The sequence below is a fragment of the Thunnus albacares genome, chromosome 14 (assembly GCF_914725855.1).
Source record: "Thunnus albacares chromosome 14, fThuAlb1.1, whole genome shotgun sequence".
Classification (NCBI taxonomy): Eukaryota; Metazoa; Chordata; class Actinopteri; order Scombriformes; family Scombridae; genus Thunnus; species Thunnus albacares.
Genome location: NC_058119.1, coordinates 11,045,851 through 11,056,320, shown reverse-complemented (window position 1 = coordinate 11,056,320; position 10,470 = coordinate 11,045,851). Strand labels below are relative to the sequence as shown.

Genomic DNA, 10,470 nt, shown 5'->3' with positions numbered 1-10,470 from the left:
GCTGCACCTTAAAAAACTGTCTTTTGTTTGTCTTCTCTGGTACGGTAGTCAGCGAAAAAGTTTCAGTGCAGCAAAGAAGGACTCGCACACAGAAACCAAAAAAAGTATTCAGACTAGAGTCTGGATTTTAAATATTTCTGTTTGTTATATTACAGGGCTGTACAGACAGTGAGACATGCAAAAGTACATAGAGTGCAAACGTGTCAATCCATGTTGGACTCGCTTCAGTGCAAAAAATGAGGATGCATGATAAGTCATCCTATATGTAGGTTACTCTACAGGTGCACCTTATCAATGATCTAGGGCTTGATTGAACACCCATGAAGCCAATTTCCAGCAGATCAGGTCATGACAAACACATTAGGATAATATAATTCCATAGCATCAACACATTCTCATACCCATACTGATGTATATATACATGCAGATGCAGCTTTTACACTGGGAATGGGACCCAATGGTACAGAAAGACAGGAAACAGGCCATATCTAATTCTTCATTTGAGCCACCAGGGTGTAGCATTTTTAAGGTAGAAGATATATCTACAGTCACATTGGAGTAAAATTTGATCCATATTTCAACTACGACCATTAGGACTTAGGAACTACATACCATAGAACGCCAAATCCGAAATAGAATGATTGCCGTCTGCAAAGTGTCTTGCAACATATTGGACGCCTCATTTAGTACATGCAAGAGGGGAGACAACATTACTAGAGCTGCATGTTATCTTTTTTTTTTTAATTTAATACTCTTTTTTGGTCACAAAGCTGGTAAAAGTGTTGATCTTTTTACAATGAGAACATGCAGCATAATATCGACAAGGGAAGAAATCTGTGATATTGTCCAAACATCCCTGGTGGATTGAGTTTTTATGTGTGTCTGCATGTACCAGTGTGTCCCAAACATTCTTTGTTCTAGAAAATATAGAAAAGTGGAAGAGAGCTAGAGATGTCTTTGCCAATGTCATCAACAAATAAGATGTTCCAGTGTTCTATCACAACATTACATATCTCATGCCCAAGTGGTGAACAGGTACTATTAAATACACAAGAGGATGTTTTTTGCTTTTCGGGTATACATTTGGTGAATAATTCATTTCTGTTTTTCTCATAAGCCTTTGCAGATGCCTGATCCAAGACATCACATGGATACCCTCTCATTAAAAACTGATCAAAGAGTTTGTGAGCTTCTATTTGGAAATCATCATCCCTTGTGCAGATGCATCTCACCCTAAGAAACCAACTATAGAGCAGATTTTTGAGACGCATAAAATGATAGCCTGAGTAGTGTAAAATGCAATTTCTGTCTAAGGGTTTGGTGAAGAGTATGGTGTAAATGTCTCTCCTATTATAGATTACCCATGTGTCCAAAAAACTTACTTTGTGACTGTCACATTTCATATTGAATTCAACTGAATCAATACCATTTTTGAAATACTGTGAAAAAACCTGGAGATCACAATTACAACCATTCCAAATCAGAAATATGTCATCAATATATCTTTTCCAAAACAATGGATTCAATCACCAAGAGTGTCAGATTCAGTTATGTATTAAGATTTCACATCATTGTTTCAGCCAATGGTTGACATCTTCTGTATGCGCAGGCCTCTAGGTATTCATTTGTGGGCACATATTCACTGAGTGTTGACCCATGGAGTTGATGTCTGATTCTATTTTGTTTCAGCGTTTTCAGTTGTTTTGTAAGGTCATCGTTGGATTTTGTGGGTGCAGTTAGAGAAGCATTGCTTGGAAACAGGATGGCTTCAATCTCCTGCTCAGTGAAGGAGTAAGTTTGTGCATGTTGTCTGTCAAGTCCTGGATCTCAGAAAAACTGGACATCTTAGTTCCACCAGATAAGTGGTGTTGCAAGCTCAAGATAAGACAAATCAGTGGTTCACAAGGGTTGAGTCTTTTGTTTGTCTTCTTCTCTGCGCGGTAGTCAGGTAGCGAGTTTCAGTTGCGCACAGAACAAAAAGGATTCAGACTAGAGTCTGGATTTTAAATATTTCTATTTGTTACAGTGAAAAAATGTGCAAAACTAAATAAATGGAGACATTAATCCACAAGGCTGTTAGGCGAAATGAGGTGGAACATGTCATTCTTCTTTTGTGATTACTCCTGGAAATAAGACACTGTTAGCCCTCCTGGCTTCAAGTCTCCATGGTATAGGCAGATTCAATCAGCACTTTATTGCAGTGCTTCATACTCCTACTTAAACCCCGAAAGGTATAGAAGAGAAAGAATAGATTTGTGTTTTTTAATGATCACCTTTATCTCTGGTTCAATTATCCTCTAAATGTCGCCTTAATTTAGTTTTTAGAGTTTATGTTTTTGGATAAACTTTGTAATTTTATTACATTGGTTTGTTTTACTGTAGTGGATAATTGTGTTCTGTGTAAGTGATTTCACCTCTGTGCAGTGTGTTGCAGTTTAGATAAAAAAGATTTTTCACACTTGCACTATTGCACAGTTAGACAGTATTTCTCCCCAGTTCTAATGATCAAAATATGATTTTTTAACATTTTTTTTTTCAATAAACATGTGCTTAAAGTAAGACTTTAACCGCCATGATAACTGCTCTATGAGGCTATACCTAGGCACAGCAGTGATTTGAGCTAAATGCAAATTTTTGCATGCTAACATGCCAGTATGTTTATCATGTTCACCATCTTAGTTTAGCGTGTTAGCATGCTAACATTTGCTTATTATCACAAAACAAAAAGTACAGCTGGGGCTGAGGGAATGTCATAGGTTTTGCATGTATTTGGTCATAACCAAAGTATTGAATAAATAAAAAAAATTGTCTTTATGATACCACTTGATGAAAAGTCAGGATCACCAACATTTTTACAATTCCTCCAGTAAGGAACCTGAATGTGTGTAGTTAAGTTCAAGGCAATCCATTTAACAGTTATTGAGATATTTCAGTCTGGACCAAAGTGGTGAACTGACTGATCAACCAAGATTGTCATCCCTGGATGGAAAAATTATATATATGTTTGTTTGGTTTTTTTAATCAAAGTATTTTCAGATGTTCAGACTCAAGCTTTTAACAGACTATTGCACCCATTATGTGTTACTTCATGCATCTATTGTAAATGATCAGTTTTCCCGCACAGGTCTATCTCAAAGGATGTCCTGTAAAGGAAGAGCTGGAGGCCAAGGAGAGTCAGACAAGGCGGTCAAGACCTTGAGAAGCTGCCACTTGTAAACATCTGTAATGTGACACATTAATCAGGACGTCCTCACCACCAGACAAACCATAAACCTCAACTGGACCACTGGCTCCAAAAACTGGATAAGGATTTTATTGATAATTGAATTACATTTCTCTTTTATACATATTTCATAAATGATACAGGATTTTACATTTTCTTTTTTGCCAACATTACAGCATCATATGTCAACAGAAACATAAAGACAAGAAAAACAAAATAAAATAAGAGGTCAGAATGGAGTACAAGATCATTTCAATCCTATAATTCTGCTTCACTCTTTAGGCATTTTAAACATATTTTATCGTAAGTGCACACACACAAGAATTTCAAAACATAACACACATTCAAAACATAGAATAATAATGTAATTTGGAGGAAAAAAGGCTGTGGGTGGAAGAAAATGACAGGAGAGAGGGACGAGTATGAGAGGTGTTCCCCGACAAGCGAACGGAGTGCGCCCGACACTTTTTCCTATGGACTCAGATCCAGGACGTTAGTAACTGAGGTCAAGAGGTCCTAAAGCCTCCTTTATAGGTGCACAGAGGATGGAGCGTGTTTCTCCATTTATTGGGGAGTTTAAATGCAAGCTGAGGAAGAGTTATGGGGGTAAATAAGGTGAAGATGGGGCTGGGATTTGATGAAGAGCAGCTGGTTGGCTGGGATAAAGTCAGATTTGGCAGGGCAGATTCTGTCCACTGCCCTTTTATAACTAGGAATCTCTACAAACAACGTTCTTAAACTATCTTTGCGGTTTTTTTGATAGATCGTCTTTTTTATTTTTACATAATTTCCCATGTAAACATACATTCATGCAACACCCTCTTTATAATAAAGTTCCCTATATTTGATATATTTTTGTTTTTTAAACAAATGAGATAGAGAAAAAAAAAAAAGGCAATAAATGGCGGATGGTGTGATAAAAAGGAGGAGGTGATGATGGAGAGAAGTGTAGAAACAGCAGAGAGAAGGACTGGACTGCAGACAGAGGCCTAAACTCTCTCACCTCCCACGGTACATCTCCAAGGAAACACTGTCACTTTGATTGTGTGTGTGTGTGTGTGAGACAAAGTGTGTGCAAGTTGGCCTATTCAGGAAAAATAGGAATTTAAAGCTAATGACTGCTATGAAGTGGGATGAGAGTGGAAGTGATTTTGTACCGCTACTGACAAGTGGCGATTAGGGGCAAAGGATTCATGAATATGGTGATATGCACTTTGCCCCTTAGTGCACTCACACTCCACACACACACACACCCACACACACACACACACAGAGAAAACCCTCCTTTACATCAGTGTTTCATACCAAACAAGATCTTATCACTGCTGTTTACCGAATTGCTATGCTGTCTATACTGTTCATTAATCATCCAAAAGGCACCATTTCCCTTGGAGATAACACACCAACATCCACACAAACACACACACACACACACACACACATATATATATATGATAACAGATTACACCAAATCCTGCCTTGAGATCTGCATGGGTAACTCTTGATTTGAGCTAAAATCATGCATTTTAATAGAAAATCTGCAGTTAAACACATGGATCTCATCGGTAGGATTCAGCCGACTGTCCACACACAAGCAGGAGGAGGAGTCTACACGCGGGTACGACATGTCATTGTGCTTCCCCTCTGCAGAGGTGATCCACAGCAGTTCAGGGTGAAAACAAAAAAACGTGCTTTGGAGTCAATTAAAGGGCCGGAAAGAGGGCCGATCAATCCTCACCCTGTACAGAAAACGAAGTAAAGCTGATAAAGTTTGGTTTATTCAGTGAACCATCCCCCCAAAAAATGAACATAAACACATGGCTTCTATAATCTTAGAGATAACCAATCAAAGGATGAGACTTCAGCTAGATGTGGCAAAGAAAAGTGTCCAATTGAGTACAAAATTGCAATAATGCTCCTACACATTCACAAATTTCTACTGAGGGCATACCACAGCATGCAGTTTACCCTGCCTTGCCATCGAGGGAGCAGGGGGGGCATTACAGCAACAGTGGGAGGAGAAAACCCTGGCTTCATTTCAAAGCCTCTGCGAACCAATGCCATGATGCTCTTTTAGGTGTAGTTTGTTATTTTGGCTATAAGCTTCATGAGGGTGAGTTATAAAACTAAAATGCACATTACATGCTGCTAAACTAAACTCCAGTTCATGTAAAAATCTGTTAAATTCAGGAAATGGTCCGAGAACAAAGCTTTCAATTGGAAAAAGAAAAAAAAAATGTAGGTAATGTACACAAACTCCTCTTCTATGAAGTAGCATTCTTTCTTTTGAAGCCACATTTTGCAAAATTTGAGTTCATCACATATCTTCAACTATAACATGCCTGTGGGTTTGTCTGGAGAAACAGTTACTAAACAATGTAAACAAGTATTTCCGCAGCAATGATAGAATGACATGATTATAGTTGAAAAGCATGGCATTATCCACATCGATATTCTGTGTTGCTAAAACAAACAAACAAAAAAATTCCAATCAAAGCCATTTTAGCCCTGATTTGGCTTCAACATGGTTCCCCCTGTCTGGTGGACATGCACAGGAGCCTTACGCCTAACCTGGAGATAGTTATTTATTATTACAGATATGAAATAGTTACTTCAAGGTAGTAAATGCATACAATGCTTTTCATATGTGTGCGTTGGACTGTTAGGGGGGGTGCTTCATGTTAGGAGATCTTCAGATGTGAATGAGTTTCAGATGAAATGACATTTGTAAGAGAGCTCCTCCCCCCACTGAAAGAAACTAGCCTCTGGTCATCTGTTTATTTGATTGTATACATATATATATATATATTTATATTCTTTTCATAACAAATATACTATGGCTTTCAAAATAAAAAGTGCCAAAATATTTTTTTGGAATAAAAGAACACACAGTGATGTTGTTGTCGGTAGTACTCTCATACTTGCGCAGACCGGGCCGCTACAGGAAATCAACAGGAAGAGGAAACGAGACGCGCCGACTGTCGTCGTCCCTGCATCCTGCGAGTCGAGACAGGCTCCTGACAAAGGTCACACGGGGAAGGACAGCTGTCCGTTACCAGGAGGAGGAGTGGCCCAGGGAGGGAGAGGCAGCAGTGTTCAGCCGCAGGAAGACGAAGGTCTCCCTGATGGTGCGACTGCAGTGAGCCCCAGCCGTGGCACATCGCAGCAGGCGGGGTGAGGACTTCCTTGTAAACTTTAATGAGTGGGATAGAAACTCTCCCTAGAGCCTGCCCCAGCCAAGTGTGTGTGTTGACAGTTTGACTGCAAGGAGAAGCAGGACTGCTGTACACTGCTGTGTCGACCCGCAGAATGGCCAGGGTCGGTGTCCCAGTGTAACCTGAAAGTCCCGCAAACACACACACACACACACTCAACAATGACTGTCCCTCTGAGTGTCCTCTGTCCTGGAGTGTCAAGAGAAGAGGTGTCTCCCCCTGGAGTTCCCTGCAGGCTGTCCCTCCAGAGACTTGAGGCATTTCCATAGTGCCCAGTTTAATTCCATCATCATCATCTTCATCGTCGTCCTTTTCATCATCCTCACCATCCTTCAGGCTGTGAGAGTTTTTTCAGTTCCCGGTATTCTCACCATCCTTTGTGTTTTAGCGGTTTTCACTTGCAATTCCAACTGGAGTTTTCAGGAAGAAAGTAAAAAGAAAAAAAAAAAAGAAAAAGAAAAAAAGGAAAAAAACTAACTCCCACAGTCAAGAAGGGGATGGGCTTATTGGGTGTGGGAGGGATGGGGAGGAAGGAGGGTTTGATATTGGGAGGAATAAGGGAGGGGCGGGGTGTTGGGCAAAGGGAGGGGATATAGGGGATAGGAAAGGTGGGGGTTGTAAGAGCTGAGAGAGGAGGGAGTCACTCTTCCCATCAATTTTTACCGGCGTTGAGCTGCTGAACTGGGAGCTGGAGCTGGAGCGGGTCCCGAAGACGCTTCAGATCCAACTCCACCTAGAGAGTATCGATAGGGAGGGAGGGAGGGAGAGAAAGAGAAACATGAAGCGTGTTTGGGCGAATGGTATGAAAGTAGGTCTACGTACAGCTGTTACAATTCCAAGTACGGAATTGTGAAATGTGTGAATCCCCAGTGTGGCTTCGGTGTTAATTTTACATAACAAAACATCCAGTTTTCACCAAGCGACTGTACCTCAGCGATATCATCCTTCAGCTTGTTGTACTTCTCAATGTCGAAGCGTGTCCTCTTCACCCCCTTGTGGAAGAACAGCAGATACTGTCTGTCTCTAGCGTCGGGGTAAATGTACTCCTGCGGGTTATAAAGAGACAGAGACGGAGCACATTGTAAGAGGAACCAGTTCATCAGATGTCCTCCATGCTCTGTTTTCTAGTCCTTGGACTAGATCACACTGCTGAGAAATCCAATATCAAACAGACTCCATGTCCCTGGAGTTAAAACTCAGTGATTTATGAACGCTGAATTCAATTTGAGTCACCAGATCAGCCAGTTTAAATAACTAAAAATATTATTATAATATTTATAATATTATTATATTTAGAGCAAGATGTTACAAAGAGAGTATCATAATATAAAATGCGTATATGTGTTGTATTTTGTGGCGTCTTACCTGGCGTGTGAGCACAAAGTAGGCGTACATGGCCATCGCGGTGCCGTAGGTGATGAAGTAGGTGACGGGCTCCATGATATCCCAGGAGTACTCCCACCAGGTCAGTCTGGCCAGAATGCCAAACTGGGTGGCCATGTACGCCATGCCGCCCCACAGCACCCAGGTGGTACGTCGCTCTGCCTTCTTACTCAACTCCTCCCTCACCTACACATAAAGCAAGAGGAAAGCAGTCACACACACACACACACACACACCAGAAGTCAGTGTTTATTGAACAAGGACAATAACTCTAAAAACACATTATGGATTTTCAGCACAAAGGGCACAAGTGATCTCTCATATTCATTTTTACATTACAGAGTTAATAAATTCACAGTTTTGCCAAGATCTCAATTTGTTAACCATGATGGCTCCACTGCTCAGTTATTCTTTAATATTCAATGCCAGATATATTAAACTAATGCTGCAATGACATAATTATCTGCATATAAGAGGATTACAAACAAGCCTAAAATAAAATATATGAGCAACCAAAACTACCCATGATGTATTCAAGAACATACGAATTCTGAATGCTCCATTTAAAGGAACAGTTTGACATTTTGGGAAACAGACTCATTCGCTTTCTTGCGTTCTCATGTCTGTACGATAGATATGAAGCTAACGCCAGCAGCCGGATAGTTTAACTTAGCTTAAAGACCGGAAGCAGGGGGAAACTGCTAGCATGGCTCTGTCCAAAAGTAATAAAATCCACCTACTAGCACCTCTAAAGCTCACTATAATAATTTTCCCAAAATGTTCCAAATCCAAAAAATTGCGCGTCTAGAGTGTCAGTAACCAGCAACTAGAAATCGAAATTGTTGAACATGTTAAGGAAGTCAGACCTTCTCTAGGGGGCGGAGTTGAGAGTTGAGGTCCTCCAGTCGTCCAATCAGCTCACGTTCTTTGCTGAGTTGGTGCTCCTCGATGCGCAGGGTAGTGTATAGCTGCTGCACCAGAAACTTGACGTCATTCAGCCTCTCTGCCTCCTCATGGGGCAGCAGCTCTGAGACACACACACACACACACACAAAGACAGACTTTAATATGAACTTCTATCAACAAACCATTCCTTCCTCTTATTGGTAGTGACCCTAACAAGTGAGGGGATGACTCAAGAGTAAATGGTGCAGGCTCTGCCCTTTCTTCGACAGTCCTCACCTCTCCTTGGTGGCCGCACGAGGTGTGTGGTGTCATTGATGACAAGCTTGAAATCATCCAGCAGCAGGATGTCTATACCTGTGGAGGAGGCAACCCTCGCTCCATCTGGAGAGAGAGAGACACAAACGGGAAGGGAGGCGTTAACAGAGACGGAGCGCTGATGGGTAGCCACTTCAAATACCCTTCACCTCTCTTGTTAATCAGGCTTGTTTCTGTCTGATCATCATGAGAGGGAGAAGCTGAGGCACTCACAAACTAAGATTAGATCAGTTGTTAATGAAGCCTCTGAGTGGAGTGAAGGCTGCAGAATCATTTCATGGTGCATGCAGTGGTATTAAATTCTGATCAAAATCAAAACATCAAAATACAAGAACACTTGAAAGCATGTAATGGCATGTGTATGTGTAACCTGCTGGGGTAAATGGATACAGTGGGGGTGTGTGTGTGTATGACTCCTTGTGTTTGTGAGCATACCTGTGGAGTAGATCGCTACCCGGTCGATGCCTCTGTCCTCCGCCTGGAGCTGTTGCAGGAAAACTCCAACACAGTCACTGAGAGGCTTGAGAGTGAACTGACAGCGCTCTCGCCTGGACGGCAAACTGACTGAGATCACCGGCAGCCCGTTCTGATACACCACTGTCACCTCTGAGGGGGTTGCAGGCAAGCAAACGGGACAAATGTCACAAAAGCAGAAAATGTAAAATGACACCCAAAGGTCCTTCAGTGAACCATGGAGAAGAGCTTTCATGTATTGTGCTCCCTCTGCTTTGAGTAACTGAGGGTGTAATGATGAAGTATAAGGAGCAGTCTTTGTTTTGTTATATTCTTGTTAGTCTTCTACTGGATTACTGCATTTTGAACATATACAGTACAGAATTAGGAATTTCTTACTCATGCTGAAATATTAATGTAATCATGTTTGGCACTTTAATACTTTTAACTTGAGCGGTTTGTTTGGATGGCACCAACTGACCCATCATCGTCTACAACAACACCGCAAAACTTGCAGCGTCTGCAATTCCAATAGTGCTAACTTTAATTTTTCAAAAATAGAGCATTCATTTGAATTTACAGGAGTGTGGTTGGAGACCCCCAGCAGGGGGCAGTACAGCAGCAGCACCACCTGACGGAGGTGCTCAACAGCAAAGCTAACAAACTAAGAGCAGCAGCAGCAGTAGCAGCCCTGAGCTGGACTGTCCCCATGTAATGCAACACATGACTAAATCTCATTGATCAGCATGCTCACACATACGCTAGAAAGCATGTACAAGTAGATACAGAGATACTCTGATAGCAAAAAATTAGCCTTCTTAGACTGTCAGGTCCTGAGGATCAATACAGTACAACATTTCTAACCTTTCCCTCACAGAACTGATGTCGATTTGTTGATGCCAACTATTGATATTTCTTATTTCCATGGAGAGGCTAAAACGACCTCTAAATGATGCTTGTGTGATGGGACTGACA

At 41.2% G+C, this 10,470-nt stretch overlaps 1 protein-coding gene across 2 annotated transcripts in view; it reads right to left on the bottom strand.

Moving 5' to 3' along the window:
• Positions 1-3,291: 3,291 nt before the first annotated feature.
• Positions 3,292-10,470, bottom strand: part of mcu (mitochondrial calcium uniporter) — a 60,929-nt gene continuing 53,750 nt past the window's right edge. For both annotated transcript variants that reach the window (XM_044372919.1, XM_044372918.1), the window contains exons 4-9: positions 9,478-9,648; positions 9,004-9,108; positions 8,688-8,848; positions 7,804-8,007; positions 7,368-7,484; positions 3,292-7,171 (exon numbers count right to left, since the gene is read on the bottom strand). In XM_044372919.1, the coding sequence (XP_044228854.1) occupies positions 7,091-7,171; positions 7,368-7,484; positions 7,804-8,007; positions 8,688-8,848; positions 9,004-9,108; positions 9,478-9,648 (839 nt within the window). In that variant the 3' untranslated portion in view covers positions 3,292-7,090. The remainder of the gene's footprint in view (positions 7,172-7,367; positions 7,485-7,803; positions 8,008-8,687; positions 8,849-9,003; positions 9,109-9,477; positions 9,649-10,470) is intronic.